General features: G+C 42.5%; 3 protein-coding genes across 3 annotated transcripts; 2 read left to right on the forward strand and 1 right to left on the reverse strand.

Annotated features, from left to right (window-relative positions):
* The first annotated feature begins 488 nt into the window (after positions 1–488).
* Positions 489–4,307, forward strand: tmem39b (transmembrane protein 39B). The gene is made up of 9 exons (XM_084013609.1): positions 489–654; positions 1,287–1,466; positions 1,652–1,871; positions 1,994–2,077; positions 2,335–2,489; positions 2,968–3,301; positions 3,401–3,588; positions 3,684–3,804; positions 3,936–4,307. The coding sequence occupies exons 2-9, from the start codon at positions 1,336–1,338 to the stop codon at positions 4,167–4,169; spliced, it is 1,467 nt and encodes a 488-aa protein (XP_083869735.1). The 5' UTR covers positions 489–654; positions 1,287–1,335; the 3' UTR covers positions 4,170–4,307.
* A 1,134-nt stretch (positions 4,308–5,441) lies between these two features.
* ccdc28b (coiled-coil domain containing 28B) lies at positions 5,442–10,812 on the forward strand. Its single transcript, XM_084013624.1, has 6 exons — positions 5,442–5,685; positions 6,916–7,224; positions 7,611–7,780; positions 7,936–8,090; positions 9,473–9,495; positions 9,619–10,812. The coding sequence occupies exons 2-6, from the start codon at positions 6,989–6,991 to the stop codon at positions 9,671–9,673; spliced, it is 639 nt and encodes a 212-aa protein (XP_083869750.1). The 5' UTR covers positions 5,442–5,685; positions 6,916–6,988; the 3' UTR covers positions 9,674–10,812.
* Positions 10,813–11,164: 352 nt separating this feature from the next.
* Positions 11,165–23,078, reverse strand: togaram1 (TOG array regulator of axonemal microtubules 1). The gene is made up of 23 exons (XM_084013594.1): positions 22,886–23,078; positions 21,103–22,279; positions 19,535–19,601; positions 18,754–18,882; positions 18,360–18,632; positions 17,981–18,264; positions 17,645–17,868; positions 17,212–17,294; positions 16,964–17,128; positions 16,785–16,850; positions 16,382–16,551; positions 16,110–16,281; positions 15,569–15,805; positions 15,046–15,169; positions 14,830–14,935; positions 14,408–14,643; positions 14,150–14,308; positions 13,606–13,732; positions 13,396–13,511; positions 13,064–13,241; positions 12,675–12,894; positions 12,501–12,587; positions 11,165–12,392 (listed from the first exon to the last, which is right to left on the reverse strand). The coding sequence occupies exons 2-23, from the start codon at positions 22,132–22,134 to the stop codon at positions 12,139–12,141; spliced, it is 4,509 nt and encodes a 1,502-aa protein (XP_083869720.1). The 5' UTR covers positions 22,135–22,279; positions 22,886–23,078; the 3' UTR covers positions 11,165–12,138.
* Between the last annotated feature and the right edge of the window lie 48 nt (positions 23,079–23,126).

A 23,126-nucleotide genomic window follows, 5' to 3' on the forward strand; every position in this document is an offset into this window, starting at 1 on the left:
TGTTGAAAGGGGGCACTAATAGCAAGTTGAAAAGTGATATGTCTCTATATAAGCAGAAAGCATAATCCACATGCCTTCTCCCAGTTTGTACATGTATAGGCGACATCTCATGTGAGTCAGTCAGGAGCAAAAGTCAGTAATACAAGTTTACAAAATCATAGTTGAGACGCTTTCTATCAGTGCACATGTTCCACCAAACAAACTTTCTGAATTGTATAAACACTATAGTCTATCCAAATTAACTTTATTTCAGATTCACAAAGAGGAGCCATATCAATAACACAGTTGCTACAGCCCCAATATGTAAACACAACTTACTTGTATGATCCTGCTGTTGTATGACGAAGAAACACCAAACGTGTAAAGTTTATTTATCTGCCTATCATTCAAATACATAGCTTGCCCTCCCTTCCCATGTATTACTAGCTGTCTGAATATCGGTGGAATGCCCCTTTAAATGACTCTCCTCCCACAGGTCGCTAACATATCCGCGCCCCCATCTATCAGCGGCTAGTTTCACATCAACAATGACTGTCTTCGCCGATATCAATGGAAAATACGTCAGTATTTCAATCAATATTTTGAAAATGTATAGCGTTTAATTTGTCCATGCAACATAGCAGCGTCTAACCCAGACAACAGCTACTGCCACTGGTAAGCTTACATTTTCTTGTCTAGCCTGTTTGGTGGGTAGGTTGGAAGCTAGCTAGCAAGCTACCTAGCTAGCTAGCCAGATACACTATTAGCCTAGGCCTCAATCTTTGTATTTAATCAAGCATGGTCTTGGCGGACAGATCGGAGTCGGGTCCACGTTGTCTTCGCTTTCTGCCTCAGGTCTCGAACTAGATGGCTCTCGTGAGATAGTTGACCCGGGAAGTGGCTACTTAGCTAGTTTGTAATGTCAGCTTCCGCAAAAGTTGTGCAAAATGTAAAGATGCTATGCAGCTAGTGCAAACTTGTTTAACGCAATCTGTTTGTGATGCATATTGATGGAAGGGGAGGGGGGGGGGGGATTCTTTTTAAATTATTTTGCAGATCTGTTTGACTTTGCACGTGCTTTTATTGTCCATAATTAACGTATTTACGATGTGGTTGTTATGCACCACTCCTTTCATTGAGCGCTGTGTGTAATCCAATCACTGAAAACTTAATTGCGAACTGATGCTGTATTAGTGAATTGTAATGCGTGTCATACATTTCACAAACTGGTTATAATAATGTGCACCCATTATTCAATTAATAGTATTACAGTGTGTCTGACATGCTCTCTTGTAAACAAATACAAGCACAAGGAAAGGAAGTGTGAAACTAGCTGGGAGAAGTGTGTGTGCTGCCATGGCTGGTGGAAGGAGGGGGGCGAACCGCACCACGTACTGCAGACCTCCACTAAGCAGTGAACCAGGCTCCGTCAGCAATGGCAACCACTCAACCAGTTCCCCGGTCACAGGGGTGCGATCTCGTACGAGGTAAGCTTTATACCTGCTAAACACACTTAGTTACACACTAGTTGGGGTTAAGAAATTAACATTGCAGCCAGAGAGTCTTGAAGGACATCCCCCCATCATGTCTTATGACATGTCTAATTCCAGTTGTCATATATTATAAAAGAATGACATTTGATGTACTCATCATACTTTCGTTTTGTCTGCAGGAATGGTTCGGGGACATGCATGTCCAACCCCCCACTGGCTGCACAAACGGTGATTCCTCTGAAGCACTGCAAGATCCCCGAGTTGTCCGTGGATCGTAACGTGCTGTTTGAGCTTCATCTTTTCTTCTGTCACCTCATCGCCCTCTTTGTTCATTACGTCAACATCTACAAGACGGTGTGGTGGTACCCCCCATCCCACCCTCCCTCACACACATCCCTGGTGAGTGCTCAGTGGTCAGCTATTGACTGATGTTCATGTTTATTATGGTTGTCCGGAATTATTTTTTAAGCCGTTTTGAAATGTGTGGGAACAGTCATCCTGAATCAGTCTTTCATTTACAGAACTTTCACCTTATTGATTATAACATGCTGGTGTTCACAATAATCATACTGGCAAGGAGGTTAATTGCAGCAATTGTTAAAGAGGTAAGAATTCTATTTTTGACTTACACCTTCCCAGTATTTAGCCTTTCTCCCTTCCATTGCTATACATTAAAATATGAGTCATGTTGCTCTATGTTTGATGGAAAGAAGTTGAACTACTACAGATACTGAACTTCTTAAATGAGTCCTGTATGTGCTTTGTTTCTCTCTCACATCTTCGATTATGTTTCTATGTTGACTAAAGGTGTAATGGCAAAACTGTATTAATGCAACCACTCTCCCTCCTCCTCTCCCCCCAGGCCTCACAGAGTGGGAAACTATCCTTCCCTCATTCGATCTTTCTAGTGATGGCTCGGTTTGCTGTGCTAACGCTGACAGGCTGGAGCCTGTGCCGCTCCCTTATTTACCTCTTCAGAACCTATTCGGTCCTCAGCCTGCTCTTCCTCTGCTACCCGTAAGTATCCGCTTAGAGAACAAAGAGCATTGTATTCAATTGACAGGAGGGATTTTTCCACGTTGTTTGCACACATGGATATTCCAGTGCACACTGCTTTGTATTTGATAGCTTGCCTTTCACTTGCTTCAATTGTTTTGGTTCCTGCTGATTTGTTTGCCTTATTAAATATTAATAATGATGTTCGGATGCTGTTCATAGTGTCTTTGCTTCCAAACATTTTCAGCATGAGTGGCTTTCGCGAATCACCCAACAAGTAGTTTACAGGCAATGAAGTGCAGAAGGTGGTTGTGGGGTTAAGTTGTGCAGCAATCCAAAGGAGAATACAATTTTCAAGATGTGGTATCATTTCATTACATTACTGTTGTGTCACAAATGTTTGTATTCAATGTGAGAATATTTGCGGAACCACCCTGGAAGTGTTGTTGCAGAACTTGTAGGTATTGTAAGGGTTAATGGTAGCTGTTGTTTCCTGCAGATTCGGGATGTATATTCCATTCTTCCGGCTGAACTGTGACTTCCGGCGAGCAGGTCAGCTCTCCCCCATCGCCAGCATTGGCTCCAAGGAGGTGGGCAGCGTGGGCCGGGGCAGAGACTACTTAACTGTGCTGAAGGAGACGTGGAAGCAGCACACCAGCCAGCTGTATGGCGTCCAGGCCATGCCGACTCATGCCTGCTGCCTCTCCCCGGATCTAATCCGCAAGGAGGTAGAGTACCTAAAGATGGACTTCAACTGGCGGATGAAGGAGGTGCTGGTCAGCTCGATGCTTAGTGCCTACTATGTGGCCTTTGTACCTGTCTGGTTTGTCAAGGTAAGAAACTGTCTGGATTGTACATTTTTGAACGTTAACGTTATAATTTAATATGCTTTTAATAACTACTCTTTTCTTTGCCTGTCTACTTTCTCTTAGAGTACACAGTATGTGGACAAGCGCTGGTCTTGTGAGCTGTTCATCCTGGTGTCAGTCAGTACGTCAGTCATCCTCATGCGCCACTTGTTGCCACCTCGATACTGTGACCTGCTTCACAAAGCTGCAGCTCACCTGGGCTGCTGGCAGAAAGTAGACCCCTCGCTCTGCTCCAATGTTCTTCAACACATGTATGTACTGATCATGGTTTATTACTTGGCTGAAAGTCTATTTGGGCTAATTTGATTCAAATCCTAAATGCACTTTGCCGTCTCTCTTTGCGCAGATGGACAGAAGAGTACATGTGGCCACAGGGAGTCCTGGTAAAACATAATAAGAACGTCTACAAGGCCATGGGTCACTACAATGTCGCAGTTCCATCAGATGTGTCCCATTATCGCTTCTATGTGAGTATTCCTAAATGAACAGGTCCTGTAGAACAACACTTGACGCCAGAGATTTCCTGTATGGCCTGTTTTGTTTTGCCTGGCAGCTACTCTATCTGATGACTACATCCTGTGTCTTTCCCTTCCCTTAGTTCTTCTTCAACAAGCCTTTACGAATATTGAACATACTTATCATCCTGGAAGGTGCCATGATATTCTATCAGCTCTACTCATTGATATGTTCAGAAAAGTGGCATCAGACGATATCACTGGCTCTGATTCTCTTCAGCAACTACTATGCCTTCTTCAAGCTTCTCAGAGACAGAATAGTCCTAGGAAAGGCATATTCGTACTCAAACAGCTCGTCAGACCAGAAAGTCAGTTAGATTTGAGTTATTATTGGTTGCATTCACTTTGGAACAACATAAACATGCCCAAGAGCTATGTATTTTTTTCTACAAACTGCATTTTGTGTCACGTTTTTGTTCTGATCTGCCATAATAAAAAGACATATTTTTGTATTACTTCAAAAGTTTGCTTTAGTTTTATTTTTGTTCTAAATGTGTTTCCATTCTGACCACAGGAGACCTCTGTGTTTCAAAAGTTAAACTAAAAATGTTAACATTTTCTTAGCCAAAATGTATACAGTTCAGTTGATGGTGCACTACCTAATTGAGTCGTATTTGCTGAGAGTCGGCAGTTTTTACTGTTGCACAATTTCTGAATTACAAAATGAAATGGGTTTCTTTTTTTTCAGATATAAGTATTTATGAAATATTATTTACCACTAAATACTAAAGTTTTTTTTTCAATGCTATAAATTCAGTGGTGTTTACATTTCATCCCTGAATATTCAATTGTGATAGTACTACATTTTTCATACATTTGGGAGACTTTCCTGAGACAGGCTCTTCTATTTAAGTTATTTCTTTTTTCTCCATTATTTTTTTTCTTCTCTTTCTTATCCAAGCTTAGAGTGTAAGGACATAGGGTGTTGTATGCTGTACAGATAATATCCTTGAAAATTCTTGATTTCAGGCTATACGGTGATGGAAAGTACCCGTTTCTCACATACTGTAGCTGGTATCATTTACAGATGGGACAATATAGGATATTATCGGAGATTATGATTAAAAACACTCATGGTGAACTTCCGTATATATGTTAAGTTTCAAACGAGTGACTTGAACAATCTGTCTAGATTTTCTATCATGGTTGAGAAGTGAAAAAGAAATACAGGATACAAAATACTTTTTTTATGTTTTTGTATTCATGCTGGGAGACTTTATGATTTCTGATCATCGTATTTAAGAGTATTTGATACATTTTCACTAAAAATGTCTTACAACAAAACATACTTGTACCTTAGTATTTCCATGTTATGCTACTTTTACAACTACACTACATTTTACTCCACTACATGTATTTGACAACATTAGTAAAGCAAGATGGAGAACATTGGCGCCACCGTGTGGCGTGTGTGTTGTATCTGAAGGCGTCGAGTAATTGCAATGACAAACCTCCAGGTTATAAAGGATATTTGCATCAGATCAGTGTTCAGCACTGGCCCAGCATGCTGTTCGCCACACCTGTTTGACAGACAGTCAACAACCAGTGAGGCTCACCTGCAGGGCTTCTCTGCTCTGCTTCGCACGCGCCGCGGTCGGACTGGCCCTTTAAGAACGATTAAAGACGCGAGCGGCGCACGAGCCGAGTGCATCGATGCCGCGCTTTACATTGTATTCGTCAAAACACAGGTGCCTCTCCTCGGAGCGTTCAACGGCACGGTAGTGTTTTATACAGATGACGTCATATGAAGTATATTTAAACGTTTTTGAATGGCGGGAGGAGAAATGTGACGCGCTACTCAGCCGGGTTGCTCTCTGGTGCGTAATTGATTCGGTAAGTCGTATTTATGTCATCCGTTCACGATACATGTATTTACACGTCTTCTCTCACTGAATAGAACAATGTGGTGTAACACGCTGCTGTGTCCATCGAAGCAGCTTTACTACACGGCTGATATAATCCAAGTAAAGAAGGATTTCAGCGTGTAAAGTTGCTATTGTGTATGACTGCAGTGGCCATCTTTGGATTCTACTTTGAACGGAGGCTGACGCAGTGTTAAGGAGATAACAGCTTTTATCACAACGATATCATCCCTTTGTGATGGGATGAGGCGTTGTAAAGGCACAGTGCCGAGACCGCAATGACTGTAATGCAATGCCTTGGTCTGTTGATGTAAAAATAAACAACCATCGATCTAGCCTACTAATATCACTGAGCCTATATAATAATATTTCATAGAAAATACCACAAATATTAACAACAAACGCATGTATAGTTAAATATTTGGCATTTATTGCAGGGTTGTGCCCTTTAATTGTATTGCTTCAGCCTGTGAAATTAGTTGTTTTTTTTCTGATCAGGGTGTAAATGGATAAGGGCAAGACCTTTATACTAGGAGGGAAGTCTCAATAATAATGCAGTGTATTGATTTTCTCCTCAAGCCATTTGTCTGAAAGCTGTGTATGTTATTAGGTCCATTTGCAGATGCTGTAATGCTCTTAAGGACTCATGTTGCATTCAAAACAAAGCCTACTGCAGTGTAGCATGCTTGCATTTCTCTATCATTTGTGTTGCATATTATCGGCTTGTTTGTTTGTTTGGAAAATGTTGTCAAAACAGCAACGGAGAGTGTCCTTCAGTTCACACATATTCTCTAAGGTCTTTCCACTTAGGCTGCTCTAAAAATATCTTTCCAGGCCACTGTTTCACTCCCTCCTTTTACACTAGGGAATCATAAAAAAAAGACAGCCAATTGCTTCCATTTAAAACTTTCATCTAAATGCAATCCCATTTGTGCAGGTAGGAGTGTACTCTCACTGGCACTTTGATTTGAAATGTAGAAGCACCCCACTAAGCCTGATGATTTGGATTTCTGTGACGGATATATAGTTGTGATGACCTGAGATGCTGTTAAACTAATGAAAGCACCACTAACTGTTTTTTTTACAAAGTGGAGAATCCTGAGTTGCAGCACTAATGTTGGCAGTCAGAATCCCCCACAGAGCCCTTTTCTCTGGGAGGGGAAAGCAGCTGGTTTTGAACTTCCCTTTTTTGTTGCTTCAGGACGTCCTGTACACCAACCAGGCTGTGCCCCCTCATCTTAACCCAGAGAGCTTCACTTAATCGATAAATAATTATGGAAGACAAACGCAAGAAACGGAGCCCCAAGGTGTCTCTCCCCCAGCCCCCTCCTCCCCCCATCAACCCCCGCAAACTCTCCGTTCTGCCTGCCAGCAAGAGTGCCACCTTCTCTCTCGGCCTGCCGCAGCCCCCCTCCCCCAAGAACAGAGGCAAGTTTAAGAGGTCCATAGGAGCGCCAGGACAGCCCAAAGAGGTGTTTGCAGCCGTCGTAGCTCCACCAAAGACCACCAGGTTTGTGTCGTAATGTAACGGGCAAATCCAATAGTAATTATGATCCGTTAGTAGTGATACATTTTGTATGCTGCAAATTTTCTGTCTTTTTTTTGTCCTATCATCTCATTCATTTTCATAGATAACTGGCTTAATGAGATAATGTGAAATCACATGCAACTTTTGCTGAACAAATTATTTAGTACATTACATTTATTGGAGAATGGTGAACGCAAAACAAACGTTTAACATGGAGCTAAAATGCTAAACCCATTGTAAAGTCAGAACATCAGCTACGTTAATGGGTAGCCCAAACATTGTATGGCTGCATGTGATGAGTCATCTAAAGGCTGGACTGCGAGTCACAACAACAGATTATGTATGATCACGATGTTTGTTTTTCTCAGGCCCCACAAGGAGAAGCCGAGGGCCCCCCAGCCCGCAGGGCCCAGTAAAGTAGTCCAGTCTTCCCCTCTGCAGCACTCGTTTCTCACAGATGTCTCAGATGTGAGAGAGATGGAGGGAGGACTGCTCAACCTCCTCAATGACTTCCACTCAGGCAAACTACAGGCTTTTGGTAAGATCGGCTCCATTAGAGACGCCACCAATGGCCTGAAATCAAATAGCCATGGTGCTATTTTTACAAATCTGCTGCCATGGAAATACTCATGACGTTGCTGCAACCAAAATAGATGATTTTGTGAGAAAAGTGATGCTAGTGTGGTTTTCTAGGTAAGGTGTGCTCCTTTGAGCAGCTGGAGCATGTGCGTGAGATGCAGGAGAAGTTGGCCCGACTGCACTTCAGCCTCGACAGCCATGTCGAGGAGCTTTCAGAGGACCAGAGGAAGTGTGCCTCTGACCACAACCTGGAGCACCTGCTCTGTAATGTAAGCACACACGACGGCAGCAAAAGGTCATCCTCGTCTGTGTTGTTTCTTTAGTAGCAAGAGATACATAATCTCAGTTCCTAAAGTTGTATGCATTATTTTATATCCCGTACTTTTCAAATTTCACTCTTTGCATTCCAAAACTACTCCCTAAACTAAAGGAAATTATGTGTTCATAATTGTTTCTGCTTGTTTCTGACAAGCCACTGAAACAGCATCATGTGACACTTTAACGCCACTGAAAGTCTCTTCTGGTTCAGTTGGTTTCACCGTTTTGCAAACCGATGCTATGGAGTAAAATACTTGCACATAACACAACACTGAAATGATTTCACAATTTCACCAGTTTGATGTTTTCAGTAAAAATAACAATAAATGTGTTATTTCAAGGTCCAGGTCCAGTTTATTAAATGGAGTTTTATGCATTATAGTGTGTTTCAGACCAGACCAGGAGAGAATTAAGTTATTAGGTCATGGGAGCCAGTTATCGACTACCCACCGAGTGTCATTAAATATTTCATAGTGGGGATAATGAAATATTGCAATGTGGCTTTTGGTTCTTTTTATGAGCCTCAAGGGTCAGGAACGTTCGGCATTCATCACATGCATGCAGTGTTAATGAGAGAAGCTCATGACACACAGTACCTTGTGAACCTTCCAATAAAGCGGATATGCCTGTCTGATATTGGTCCTTTAGCAGTGTTAAAATTGTATAATCTGCTGAGTTTAGTGTGCTTAGATTCTGTATCTCATCCTTCACAAACAGTGACGTGTAGCCTTGAGTTTCTACTGTTAGCATGCTGTGTAGTTCCTAGTTACTCACGCCTGGGACTCGCTGAGGGGACGTTGTGCTGCTATGTGGGAAGTAGGTGAGGAAAAAGCCTTGAGCTCATTACAGATACTCCTACCAGGAATACTGGCTAGGTATAGCAGTGGTGGGTAATTGTGCCTCAGAGCAGAAGGGCTGTGAAGTGACTTTCCGCGTGTGTGTGTGTGTGTGTGTGTGTGTGTGTGTGTGTGTGTGTGTGTGTGTGTGTGTGTGTGTGTGTGTGTGTGTGTGTGTGTGTGTGTGTGTGTGTGTGTGTGTGTGTGTGTGTGTGTGTGTGTGTGTGTGTGTGTGTGTGTGTGTGTGTGTGTGTGTGTGTGTGTGTGTGTGTGTGTGTGTGTGTGTGTAAGAAGGGATGTTGGCCACTTGCTTTTGTAAACAATGTAGTCATGTGATGGGAGTTTGATTCAAATATTGACCTGACACACACAGACTGTTATGTAATCTGATCAGTTTGTGATGATTAGTCCCCTGCACTACCACATCATGTCCTATTTGTGGCTGTTTCTATTTTTCCAATACGCCTCCTCACCTATTTGTTCATTTGTCCCTGCAGCTGGAGGAGCTCAGTACCTCGATGTATCCTTTCCTGATCAAATGACTGCTTATGGGAATCGGCCAGCACTCCAGATGCATACGCTGATTTAAAATGTTTTCAGTTTGAAATCCGTCAGTGTGAATCCTTAATGTGCCCGTGCTCAGACAAAAGCTCCACCTGGCTGAGAACCAGGACCTGCCCAAGACATCTGGTCCCTGACAAAGTGAGGCGTGGAGGATACTGACTACACTCATCTTCTCCCGACATCTAACAAGTCCAGGTTGTCATGGCGTTGATCCAGCTGCCTTAGTAACAGAATGGAAAGATCCACAGGAGGAGGAGGAGCTATTTTTCTGTTTGGTCGGTTAAGCAGAGGAACAATGTCTCCAAGCACTAGAGCATTAAATGAACACTCGTCCAAAATCAGTAACCCCTCATTCATGGCACAAGAAATCATTTGTTGAATGAAATACGTTTCCAGCATGTTCTTGGCATCAACCAACTTGGCTGCAGTTACTGGTTGCATCATTTAGGAACAAATCATTTAATCCAGGGCTAATTGTGTTCCAGTTTGCATCAAAAAAGCAAATTTCATGACTGTTAAGATGTTGATTTCATAGTATATCTTGTCTTTTGCAACATTTCAGAAGGTATTCATCTCTGATAGCAAACAAAAGTCAGCCCTTGTCGACAACACCACTGTGGTTAGCTCAGAACTTTCAAAGGGAGTTTTCACTTTTGCTATTATGCTCTCCCTCATTTTATAGCTTTGCTTTTAAAATTTAATACTGGAAAAAAAGCGACTGGATTTAATAAAAGCTGGGTGAATCTTTCATACTACTACATGCAAAGGGACTACGTGAGAAAATACAAAATGTTTGATGAAAAAATGTAAAATTGTTTGTTTTGCAAATGTGCAGCCCAGGAATTCCATTTGTTGACATGGATGGGTTAAAATAACTGGAGGATTTTGTCAGTGCTTTATCAGGGTTGGCTTTAGGCTTCTTTTTTTTTTGATAATGACGGCACAGTAGCGGCATCTCTTGAATCTCTCTGAAATGCTGTAAAATCACCTCTTCAGGTTCCTGTAACAGATTTCGGTGCAGTCTGACATGAGAAAAACATTGACTTGTCTCTCAAGATTCTGTTGTTGGATAGCACATTCACAGAGAAATGCAACTAGCATAAATCTGTACACTACAATTTAAAAATGGCAGCTACTTTTATAATTAAATGTTTTTGGGGATGAAATTATGATTTGCATTGTATCTTATTCCCAATTTGGCAGGAATGTACCATGGTCATTATATTTAATCCCCGACAAGCCAATAAAAGTGACAGTGATCAATATGAAATAAAGTGTGTCAAAGAATTGGTGCATTACGTTATTAAAAAACTGCATTTATCTCCATCACAGAATACTGCAGTCAGCATTCGTTATAGTACATCTTAAGAGGGATATATATATATATACACACAGTGTATATATATATATATATATATATATATGCACAGTCAAAACAAAGAATATCACCCGTTTTCAGTAACTACCATCAATAGAGGTACATTAGGTACTTTCTTGGATACAATTTTATTCCCCCTTTAAAACAAAATCTAATAGCCAAGATTACACCTTAACTGATGGGGTCAAAGTTCACCACTTTCAAATTCTATTGAAATAGATTTAAAAAAAAGGCACCTTGAAGTTGGTTTTACAGAAATAAAACACTTTATTTATGTATATATCAATAGGTTTTTGTGCTTGTTTACAAACAAGTTCAATATAATTTAACAATAGATGAGTTAAAAGGCTAATTGAAGACTGGCACTATACTGACAGAATCAGGCAACCGCTGGAGTAAAACTCCTTTTCCTTTCGTGCTGTCCCCGTCCAGGAGAAATGGTTCCAACCCAACCTTGATCGAGGCATCATTGTACATATATATATATCTCCTTAACAAAAATATAAACAATTTTGATCCTGCCAGTAAATTTTGGTCATGCAAAAAGAAAATCAAGACAGACGTTACCAACTCAGCACATCATTAAGAAGACTTTCAAACCATAACAGAATAGATAAATTATAAACTGTACCATTATACAGCATACGATTACAGATTAAGCTAATACTGTGCAAATACACATTTGAGCTGTACAAAAGTATTTTGTACTATTCTTGTTAATCTCAATTCACACAAAGAACAACTACATGAGACATTGTGAAAATAACATCACATTTGATGAAACAGCAAAAATATATACCTTTCAGGTCCCTGTCTTCTTCCAAGTCATTTGTGCATTTCAATCTTAATTCTGCAATAGTGTCTCTGATTTGTCTACAGTACATTTTTAGACTATGGAAAAATACAACGACAATCAGAATGTTAAAATGTAAAACTCATGAAGTATATCATGATAGTTAGCAATCTTTTCAAAGTGCAAAGAGAGCGAGTTGAGTATATATATAAGACCTGATGTCAGTATGTTACAATTGTCCATGCTTCTGTACCAGAGGAAATCTCACTGAGATAAGATTAAGAGCTCCTACTTTCAAAGGACTTTCTCTTTATTGATATAAAAGTGCAGGCACTATAAGAAATGTAGAACATCTCTGTCTTCAAGTAAGGTCAGTGTTAATGTTCTTCTCTTCCAACATTAGGTGGTGTTTGGATTCTGTTTTACCTTTAGGATAGGGTCCTCAGGACCTCATTTAAACCTTTATGGACATTGGCGGGCTGGGAGGCAGCACATTCAGTCAAGGTGGGCCCCATCTGGGCGTAAAGGACTTGGCACAGGTTGGCGGTAGCACCCCTCACGCTGCCGCCCCGGCCATGAATAGTGCCACTGTGGGTGGAGGTGCCCAAGAGGTGCCACAGCAAGGGAAGCACTTTCTGCTCCACCATCTGAGGCTTGCGTGGGTAGAGCTCTGTCGCTACATCTGGGAATGGAAAACAAGAAAAAAAACAAGGTTTTCAGACACACAAACCAATTTGAGACCCAAGGCTGTAACTGACTACAGAATTGAGAATGATTACAACAAACATACCTGCAACCTTTTCGATAAGAACCACCTTTGCTCTGCCGTTTAAAAACTGAGCCTTCGTGCAGAAAGGCTGAAGAAGAAGCATGTTATCTGTCATGAAAACAAAGAAAGTCACAAAGTCAAATAAAGATGTTTCTCCTCTACCAGAAATATTATCTGAATGCTCAAAAGGAGTACCAAGATTGAGGATAAGTGCATTAACAGCTCCAATAGCAGCAGAGTAGATGGCGTTGTTCTTGGAGTTGAGGTGATTGTCCACAATTGCTGGGATCAGGATGATGACCACTTGGGACAGGTTGTCTTTTAATGAGTGGATGATTTTCTCTAGAGACTCAAGGGCATACAGGTTGACCTTACTGTTGGACTCCTGCAGCCTGGCCTTGAATGCATCAAACACCTGAAAGAAGGGAACCCAGAGGGAGACGGACAAAAGGTCAAAGAGAGACATGTTGATGATGTTTTTCATGATGAAGCAGAGTTGTGTGATGGTAACTTAGGACCACAATAAAGCACATGATAAAGAAATACTTTGAGGATTTGAAAGAAATAGAAATGCTAGTACTAACCGGGAATATACTATTGATGACCATGTTGGGATTGTGCTGGCAGTCAGCTGCTAGCTGGTCGATTCCCTTGATCCTCTCTCTGAAGTCCTTTGAACCCAGCAGGTCTGAGATCTGCTTGATGTATTCGGTCTTGTCTGCAATACTCTGTGTCTGAGATCTACAGCTGCTATTAGACTCCCTAAAGTTGATGCAAAATAAATCACATGGTTTACTTTTATATACCGTTGAGTAAATTATGAATAACTTTCTATATGCTTCACAGTTTGTGTTTAGCTACACCACGGCTTAAAAGGCTGATTTAAGTGTTTTACAGTGTACTGGTTGACATCCACCTGTTGGTCTGGTTGAGTGGCTCTCTGTTGAGAGATGAGGCCCTGACTGTACCACTGCCTGGGAGGGAGCGTCTACCCCTGGCTGACTGGGTTTCTTGGGGCATCTCACCAAGACCCTAAAAAAAAAAAAAAAAAATTATAAGATGACTGTGTGACCTTTAGTAAAGGGCACCATAAATGTTCTCAAGACATACAGAATAAATGTTTTACCTTTGTCTTGAGAGTGAAGACAGTGTCTCTGACAGTCGGCAGGTCATTGGTGGAGATATATTTCTCCAGGATCTTGTCAAATTCAGGGTGGGATGACAGGGACAGCAGCATCCGACGCCCAAAGTACCTGCGGTTTGAACCACGATGATAGTGAGAACTCAGACACACACAAGTGTAGATATCAACAGTCTCTTTCTTGTGTAAATGATGGCTTCTCAGTGGCTTCTTTTGCAAATGGCACGTCAATAAATCAGCTGTAAAGCAGGAAGAGCTACTATCTATTTCAGTAACAGTTAATCATGCATCAACTCATTGTTTTCTCTTTTTTCTATTTCTATTTAAATACATGGATTAACATATTACAGCAACTTTAATCGAATAGACAACCTCAACAAACTATAGCATTAGAAATGACCCAGAGTTGAGAAAAATCCTCTGTAATAGTGTCAACAAAACATGAGTTTGGATGACATTTCATTGTAGTATATTTTTCTGGTCACTATGTGGATTTTATGGCACGCGAACTGCACACAAAGTGGCGTACCTGGCTTCCTGTGAAGAGTCTTGAGCGAGTTTGGCGACGGCAGGTAAGATTCTGTCTGTGAGATCTTTACCTCCGGACAGAAGGCGGGCAGCACCAACCTTCTCGACCAGATCAGCCAGGTGCTGAGCGGTGTATCTTCTCACCACAGCATTGAGGTGACTATCAGAAGAGGGAAAACTAATTCAGTAATCAAAGATTCAAATAAACAAACATGTATTTTGTGTTAAAAAATGTGTGTATGTAGAGATGCGTACTGACCCGAGTCCCCCAGACAGTAAAGCATTTATGCCACGAGTTGGTGTGCAGTGCTGCACCATGCAGCCCAGTGCTGCATCCACGTCCTTCATGATGAAGGCGTTACTCTCCCCGGCCTTCAGCAATAAAGCCTTAACTGTCCCCTCCAGCTCTTGGTCCATTGCCTTTTGCAGGTGGGTGTACAAGTCACCCAGCGTACATACTGCAACCTTTGAGACCCTTGTCCGCAGGTTCTTCACCTGAACGAGATAAACCGGGCAGTTAAGTCACGGCTGAGAATATGTATACGGCAACTTAGTACAACATTAAGATATAAGGTGAGAAATCAAATATCAATACATAAATCAGAAGTGAAGCAGCTCAAGTTCAGATGGAGTAAAGCAGCAACATTCCAAAAGTAAATATGATATAATATGTGTTAATACTTCTTCAATGAGGACCAGGCAGACATCGTGAAGCCGGCCCTGGAGTGTGTCTGAGTGGTAGTGAGCCAGATTGCGCAGGGATGTCAGACCCTCGATCTTCTTCTCCCTGAAGTTAAAAAAAGACTGTGACCATTTTTTCTATTCTATTCTTTAGCTAATATAGCAATACATGTAAATGCATTTTTTTAGATGCTGTAACATGCAACTGTTTCTCACCAGTCTTCTGAGCTCAGCAGGTCAAAGCTCTGGGTCAGTACCAGGTCAGGCTTGGAAAATGGACACAGATCTGGAGCCTCTGAGGGATTTTTTTTGTGGCCCAAAGTACCAGGGGAGAGCTCATCTAAACACAAAACATGGGTGTACAGTTTTGGTCTCATGTTACGTCTCTATCAGTTGGAAAACAAGCAGTGCGTGTGAGCGGCGGTGCATTAACAGTAGGTTGTCAAAACAGAGCATTGTGGCACATTACCCAAAGCAAACATCTTATTCACCCATGCTCTAAATAACGTTCCAGCATTTTCTATAAACAAAGACCTGTTGAAACACTGGTTCATCTATTTATAATGCAGTGGAAAATTGCTTAATTGCAGGTCAGTGTCAGACTAACGAGATGATACATAGTAACAAAACAAACGGTACACTGAAATGTTTTGGTTGTTAAAAAAAACATATGATTGAGCTTGACATTTGGTGCTGCAGGTAGATGAAGTGATGAAGTCTTTTTTTTAGATCTACTAACCTGAGCTGTGGGACAGGGATGGTCGGGTTCTGCTGAGGCTAGGGGCCCTCCTAAGACGGGACAGGTTTTTTGGGTTGGGGGGTACAGTGGGGGGGCTCGGCTGGTGGGGCAGAGTGAAGCACTTGATGGGGCTTTGGGGTCCTGGTGGGCTGACAGGGCTGGTGGGGCTGATAGGGGACTCGTCAGACAATAGGTCTGTTCTGGTGGATGCCGATGTACCGCAGTTCTGATGCAGGTCTACATCAGGAAAAATAATTTCAAATCTCTGGGTGCAAACATTATGAACTGCATAAATGGATGATTTCATTTCTTTAAAGATGATACAATAAAGTACATGACATCAACATTTTATACAAAAGTGATAAAAATGTATACCTTATTATTTGCTGTGCTTTTTGCCTTTATTTTTTATAACTAATAGTATCAGAAAAAGTAAAACTAGCTAAAATTTAAACTGACTTAAACTCCATATTATGAAGACAATTAAAATAAAAAATAAAATAAAAATCAGTTGGTTAAGGTTTCAAAATCTTTCTCTTGCCTTTGATGATTAACACTCTGTTGTCCTCTGTGGGGGAATCAGACAGCATCTGTCTGACGCGGTGGCGAAGCTTGTCTCGTGTGTGGTCCACTTGACTGCACTGCTCCTCTTGCTGGTCCAGACACTGCAGCCGCATCTTATCCCGGCTAAACCTTGCATTCTTCCCCCTCTGCTGCACAGCAGTGGTGGAAAACACACCAAAAAGGGACTTTTGGTAACTGTAAACATTTGATCAAGTACTATGATTCAGCACTGGGCCAAGTGTGACTAACCTTAATCTCATCTGGACGTGGGCTCTCATCACTGTCCCGGTGACTGATAGACAGAGCATGGCTGTAGATGCCTGCTGACGGATCAGTGGGGGGTTTGGCCACAGAATCTCCCTGCTCAAGTGACGAGGCGGCTCCTGGACGGCTGGAGGACACTGCAGTGCCAAACATGCCTAAGAAGCGTGAGGGGAATGTTTGCAGATAACTTAAATGTATTATCAGACAGGTGGACATTCAAACTTCTTCACTGCTTCAACATGACTCTGACAGGCCTTTTGGGAGCATGATACTTGACGTTCAATCTTTTGTGAAACAGCACTCAGCTGGAAAACCTTGGCAACAGCAAAGAATATTTGACAACTCAAAGATGACTTATGGTTATAAATCAAGACCCGCAGAGACTGACCTCTTCCTATGACTCCTTCAGCCATATCTGGAGCTGGTAAATTCCTGCCGCTGAGGCCCTGAGATCCTAAGAATCAATGGAGAGGAATACTGATTGATTGAATAATTTAACAACATATTATTACCAGGTAAATCCAGGAAAAAGCTATGTCCTGTTTGATATCGGGGGCTCTGGATAACCTTTGGTAGGCTTCAGAGCTCGGACGGATTCACGGAAGGCTGGTTTGACCAATGGAGGGGACGCTCCTTTTGTCTCTTCCTCAGTTTTGATTATTCCATTGGAGTAAGTGACTCTCTGCCCAACAACACCCACCTCAGACGACAGTTCGTTTCTCTGAGACAATCCTTGAAAAAAGAAAACATCGACGTCAATAAGATAAACTAAATAATCAAACAGATTAGACAAAACCATGTTTTCCCTTTTGCACCTTGAAGGCTGCTGAAGTCCATGGATGCAGAAGACCTCAGTTTTGCAGAAGGCACTCTTGCAATGCGAGGTTTCATTCCTGGACTGTTGACAGATGTGATACGTGAGATATTTTACTGGAAACATAAACTACCAGATGGATACTATGTTCATTCTGCCTTAACATTTACTCCGTTAACCGACATATAACAACAAGAACATGAGCTGACTAATGTCCTGACATACTGCAATCCTCATAAAATAATGCATTATTTGAAATTATGTTATACACTATCTTTATGCCCATGTTTAAGACAGGCATAAATAAACTTTTTATTCTTTAATATAGCTGTCTTCTTGCTTAACTGGTCTACAGCAGCTACCGTGTTAAGCATATATTTTTTATTACAAGCACAACAATATATTTTAAATGCAGTCAAGTGCAAACCCCTTACCTGGTTTTGATTCCACTGAAACTGGAGTTGACGACGGAGCTCAGACTGGAAAGGCCGCTCTCACTGGCTGAGCTGGTAAGCATTGGAGAGGTGTGTGATGGCGAGTCCAGACCCAGGTCTAGCCTCACAGCTGAGTCGGGGCTGTCTGGATCTGAACTGCTAAGGCTCACTTTGGCCCTCTTCTTGGCGGCGCTGTTGCGCACCGAGCGCAGCGAGTTCGCCATCTGTGAGAAACACACAAATTGGCACATGAGCATGTAGAGGAATATAATTAATTGAGCCAAACTTCAGCCCCTTGGACTAGCAGTGTGTGTTTCTTTAAGTGCGTTTGCTGACCTCCTGCATGTCCAGAGGATCATCCTCTTGAGGATCTTGCGCAACACTGATTCTATCAGCGTCCAGATGAAGGCCCTTTTCTAGCTGTTGATTCTGAGGGCTGCCTGGAGCGTTGGACCTCTGGCCATTATGGGACTGGACCTGCTCTGCTGTTGGGACGACTGGCGAACTAGATAGGGTTGCCCTGGTGCTGCTCAGAGCCCGGCGGAATGACGAAGTAGAAGAAGAGCTCACCAGGGAGGCACGAAGAGGCCGGGGAGAGCATGTGCTCGAAAGATGGTCTCCTTAACGGGGTAAAAACGGCAGGATTAAAAAGAATTAAACAAAATAGACGATTTGAACAGCTCATCTGTCAACTTGGGTCTTTTAACTAAATTACCCTTTGCTACGCTTGTTGTTTCTCTCCATGGACTGGTGTCCCGCTGGTGAGGGGTGTTGGGCCCTCTTGGGCTCTTGTTGGGCCATGTGTTGGACATAGAGAGGGAGGAGTCTGCATAACGGCGGGACAATGTTGGGGTAAGCAAGCCTCCCGGGAGTGTAGCCAGAGGGTAGGAGGGCAGCAGGAAGGATCCGGATGTGGTGGGGTTTGAGGGGAGGGAGAACGTGCGCTCAACACTGGGGTTCCTTGATAGCACGTGTCCCTTGGGTGCCACTGTGAGACAGAGTATTCACATGTCAGCAACCATGAAATACTGAGTAGATAAAAGGAAACAAGGTGACAGTCTGAATTATGAAAAACTTTAAAGTTCTTTCAACAGGCAATGATCCCTCACCAGCATCTGTGTCAGAGAAGTTGGTTGTTTTGAAGATGTCGGGGTCCAGGTTGAGGCTTCCACTTCTTCTCAGGTGAGCAGGGGACTCCCTCCTTCTGGAGGTCTGTGGCTTCTGAGGCTCTGCAGAACCTAGATGTTGAATTACATTTTGTCATTCACACTATAAACCTAACAAGTTCTCACAGTTTGGCATGAATAATTCAATAGGCAATATTACCGTTCCTCTCACCAAATCTAGCATTCCTCAACAGTGGGCTTCTTTTTTCTGCTTTTGTTGAAGTGATTTTTAACTCAACATAACTGACAAGCTGCTATTAACCTACAACCCCTTGCTAATGTTACAGCAGTAAGACCCTCGGTTTTGCTAGGCTTGCTTTTCCATTGCAGTCGGTTGACTGCAAGAACTCGCACTGTGACATGCTCTGGAAATGTTTAATGAATACTAGGGTATTAATTGTTACATGAAGCAGATAAAATCTGACCATGTCAACATTGTACGGTGAAATAATCAGAGTGTGACGACTATTTTCTGATAGGATGCCCATGTTCTGGTATGTTCTAGTGCTGGTCTGACACTTATCTGCCTTGCCACTGTGCATATCTCAGGGCTTTTGGTGACGTGTGGCACGGTGACTCTCCTGACTCAGCATGCTAATCCAATTGAAAGCAGCTCTAAATGGAGTTTGGCTGAAGTCAACCGTGACGACCAGTTAGTTGTACTTGCCACCTTGTATTGAAGAAATGTGAGCATAATGTTGAAAGAAGGACGGTTGGCACTTACTGAAACTGGGTATGTAGGTCTCTGGACTCAGCTTCCTGGACAGGGGACGGAAATCCTCACTGTTCACCTATTAGTGGGCAGAAAATGATTTTTTGTTAAGTACAAATCGCTAATATAAGGCAATCCTTAAACAAGCAGGAGTCTATGTTCAATTCTATCCACTGGCCTCAACAAAGGGATATAGCATATATATATATGCTGAGTGCCTGCATCTCAGCCTCTGAGTGTGGCTGAGGTTAGTTCCACTGCCAACAACATGATCAACACTCATTGTGGAGCGCTTGGTGTGATTGCAATCAACACTAGAGCGGTAAATAAGCCTGTTTTATAAGCATAACCCTGTGATATTACAAATGATGGGTCACACCCCCTTCAGAACGTGTGCTGTGTGGTAATGGGGTTGCTGGGAAACAGATACAAATAAACAGGTTTCTCCCCAAATGGAGGCTCTCAGCTGGATAATAGTTTCTAGAACAAATGATTGAACTCAAAAAACAAAGCAACCTCAACAGTGTTTAACACATCATTCCAGAGACTTATTCTCAAAACACTGGATTGTCATCTTTGCAGTCACACTGTCACTGTGCAGGGAAATGAGTCACCTACTGCATTTCTTCCGGGAATAGTGGCAGTGATCCCGCAGTGCTCAAGATTTTACTTTTCCTCCCTCTTTTTTTTATAATGAATTGGGAGCCATATATTCAACAATGCAATTCTGCCCATTGTTACCCTGCCAACAGATACAGATTAATTTGTATGCGTAAAAAAAGACAACTTCTTAACAAGCATAATAAGCTCCCAACCAATACGCAATCACACTCAAGAAGAGACTGATTGAAGAGGACACTGCAGAGCTCCGTCGTACGATGTGTCAAATAGAACTACCTCTCTGCTGCAGTCCATCCATACTACATCATAACATATGTAACTACAGTATATTTAGGTTTTTTCCCCCATCCAAACTCCCTGAGAAGAGCGACACCTCCCAGATTTATTTTTGGCTGGGTGCATTTGAGTGTGAGTCAGCTTGTTTAAAAAACAACAAGTGTGCAATTCTGACAGGAAACAAACAACACACCTGTCTTTTGAAAATGTTTTCTTACCAAGATTCATCTTTATCATTCCTCTGTAAACCAAGCAAGACTAAAGGGAGGCGGAAAAGGCAAGCACACAAAAATAACCACTCCTTTCGTGCTCTTCAGCGACTGCACTTGCTGACTGATTGGGAGCAAATCAACAATAACTGCCTGGTCACTGAGATGTTCTCATTCAATATGAAAAGCACTGTGGTGCTCCTCAACCCTCCGTACAGGCCGTTAACCAATCACTTATTAGGCCCTAATTGCTTTGGATTTCAAAGAGTATTTTTAGAGAATAAAACACTGCTTGTTGAGTTAATAGCTGCTTCATTAATGTTAATCAATGGTAAATAAAGGGACATTTCCATCTGTACACTGGGCAAATTATATTCATAAAAACATATGCTCAATCCCAGAATGTTTCCAGATGGCTTAATACACAAGAGAGAGAAATATTATTGAGTGTTGCAAATCAAAAGTGGACCCAACCTTTTCACAGCACTTTCCATTCAGGGTACTGCAATGCTGGTCATTCTCAGTGGATGAAAAGCTGGACATATCCCAGGGTAGTTTGTTCTTCCCTTTACCCGCGCTGACAATCCTCCTTTGTAGAGGAAGGTCGTCGGTGAGGGAGCCTAAGCTGCCATAGCCATACAATCTTTCACAGTCTGGTTCAGTTCTGTGGCTCCTTGCACTGCTTATTCGTCCTCCGTTAATAACCCAATCCAGATCAGCTCCAGAACCATACTGCAGGGAGCACCGATGTCCTGGTGTGGGGGCCACCAAGCCATACTCCACTATCCCCTCTGAGGAGAGTTTGGGAAGGACGTGCCTTGCTCTTCTTGCCTGTACAGCTGCCATAAGACCCTCTGCATCCTCGTTGAGTTCAACCATGTCCACAGCTTTCATTAGAGGCTGCTTTTTCCCCATGTCAAGGCAATAGTCAAAAACAGCAAACAGCTCAAGGGCGGCGTGGCGGACCTTCCTTTTGCGGTCTGCCAGGTATGGTGCAACCTCAAAACAAAGCTTGGGGATGTTGAAATCATTTCTAGGGTGAGTGAGCATAGCTGCCATAATGATATTAAGGACATCTTCCCGAACCCTTGAATTCTTGTGTTTCAAGTTGCCAATGACAAGATCCAATACTTGCTGTGGCACAACAGTCTTCATCAGCTGTCGAAACACATTCATGCATTCCTGTTTGGCGACAGCGCGAGTGTCCCCGAGGGTCTTCAGAGCCACCAAGACTATCTGTTTGACATATCTGTCAGCACCTGCATCCAGCCTCTGAATGAGTATGCTTAAAACTTGTAAAGTGCCATACAACACTTTAAAATTACTATCATCCAGAAGTCGAGGGAGAAAATTGATGAACTCCACAATACTGCCCGATGGGACCGTTTTCATGTCCAATTCGGAGAGGACGTGTTTGAGCTCATCCACCCCATTTGTGCGATTTTGGTAATTCTTCAGGTCCAGAAGCAGCTCGTGTAACTCCTGGGAGATCAATCCGGGTATCATTATTGATGGTCTTATGGCTGTGGTCAGATTTGAGAATCCAAAGGGGCAAACGCAATCCTGCGAGGACAATGATATCCGTCCTCTTTAGGTCGTGATTTCATCCTGAGTGGCTGGTGATGGAAAAACCACTCTGCTGTTTGTCAAGCTGCAAATGCAAAACAGACAATAATTAACTGGGGTGGACACGTGACGTAATCAATTCCCATTTGCTCAGAGTGTAATGAGGAGCAAAAGGCACATAAACATGTTACACACAGCCACATTACTGTGCATTTAACTGACGTGTCGTACTGCTACTCAACATTACCAACCATGAAAAACTAACGTTGCATTACATTAGATAGACGTTACATAGACGTTAGATTAAAGCAACTGGATACAACCACTTGTGGCTGTCGAGCAGGGTAACTAGTTACTAGGTAGTTAACAGCAGAGTGGGTGATATCACCTACACTGCTGAATAACATTACATCATTTCCTGTGATTGGAACATGTGTTAATATGCCGTGTTTGGCTCGGAGCTTATACGATACTAACTAATGCCATCAATGGCTTAAGAATCATTCCCTGACTAAGTTACACGTTACCGTTAGCAGCCCGCACAGGTTAGCTATAGATCCCGTGCTAACGTTTCGTTGACTACAACGCTACTCAAACCGTGCTCAGCTAACTCGCTACTCCACTAATTGTTTTAGTGGTTAGTGTCGGCTGACTGGGCCAGCAAAGTTAGAAAACCAGCAAGAAAACAGACCTTGCATGTCCCCTCTTCCGTGGCGCTCGACGAGACTATCTAACGTTACGTTGTCCGAACGTCCATGTCATGTCGTAGCAGCTACAGTTCTCTCAGTGCAGACATTTCCCCCGGTTGCTTCAGGTGCTATCTGAAGTGTTGAATGTTTGAAGGCTATAGAGGCATTCACATAAGAGAGGAGCCCACACACGCACACACACAGGAAGCAAAATGGCGTGCCGTGTTGCAAACTGAGCGCTCC

This window comes from Eutrigla gurnardus, assembly GCF_963514095.1.
Source record: "Eutrigla gurnardus genome assembly, chromosome: 7".
Taxonomy (NCBI): Eukaryota; Metazoa; Chordata; class Actinopteri; order Perciformes; family Triglidae; genus Eutrigla; species Eutrigla gurnardus.

Bases quoted from the DNA above. Each gene is read 5' to 3' on its own strand.
- tmem39b (XM_084013609.1), top strand. From the start codon at position 1,336: ATGGCTGGTGGAAGGAGGGGGGCGAACCGCACCACGTACTGCAGACCT. The intron at 2,078-2,334 runs GTAAGAATTCTA...CTCTCCCCCCAG, and splicing joins TTGCAGCAATTGTTAAAGAG to GCCTCACAGAGTGGGAAACT. The intron at 3,589-3,683 runs GTATGTACTGAT...CTCTTTGCGCAG, and splicing joins TCCAATGTTCTTCAACACAT to ATGGACAGAAGAGTACATGT.
- ccdc28b (XM_084013624.1), top strand. From the start codon at position 6,989: ATGGAAGACAAACGCAAGAAACGGAGCCCCAAGGTGTCTCTCCCCCAG. The intron at 7,781-7,935 runs GTAAGATCGGCT...GTGGTTTTCTAG, and splicing joins AGGCAAACTACAGGCTTTTG to GTAAGGTGTGCTCCTTTGAG. The intron at 9,496-9,618 runs GTATCCTTTCCT...GCCCGTGCTCAG, and splicing joins GAGGAGCTCAGTACCTCGAT to ACAAAAGCTCCACCTGGCTG.
- togaram1 (XM_084013594.1), bottom strand. From the start codon at position 22,134: ATGATACCCGGATTGATCTCCCAGGAGTTACACGAGCTGCTTCTGGAC. The intron at 16,282-16,381 runs GTTAGTCACACT...ACTGCTGTGCAG, and splicing joins CACGTCCAGATGAGATTAAG to CAGAGGGGGAAGAATGCAAG. The intron at 13,512-13,605 runs GTAAAACATTTA...TTTTTTTTTTAG, and splicing joins TCTTCACTCTCAAGACAAAG to GGTCTTGGTGAGATGCCCCA.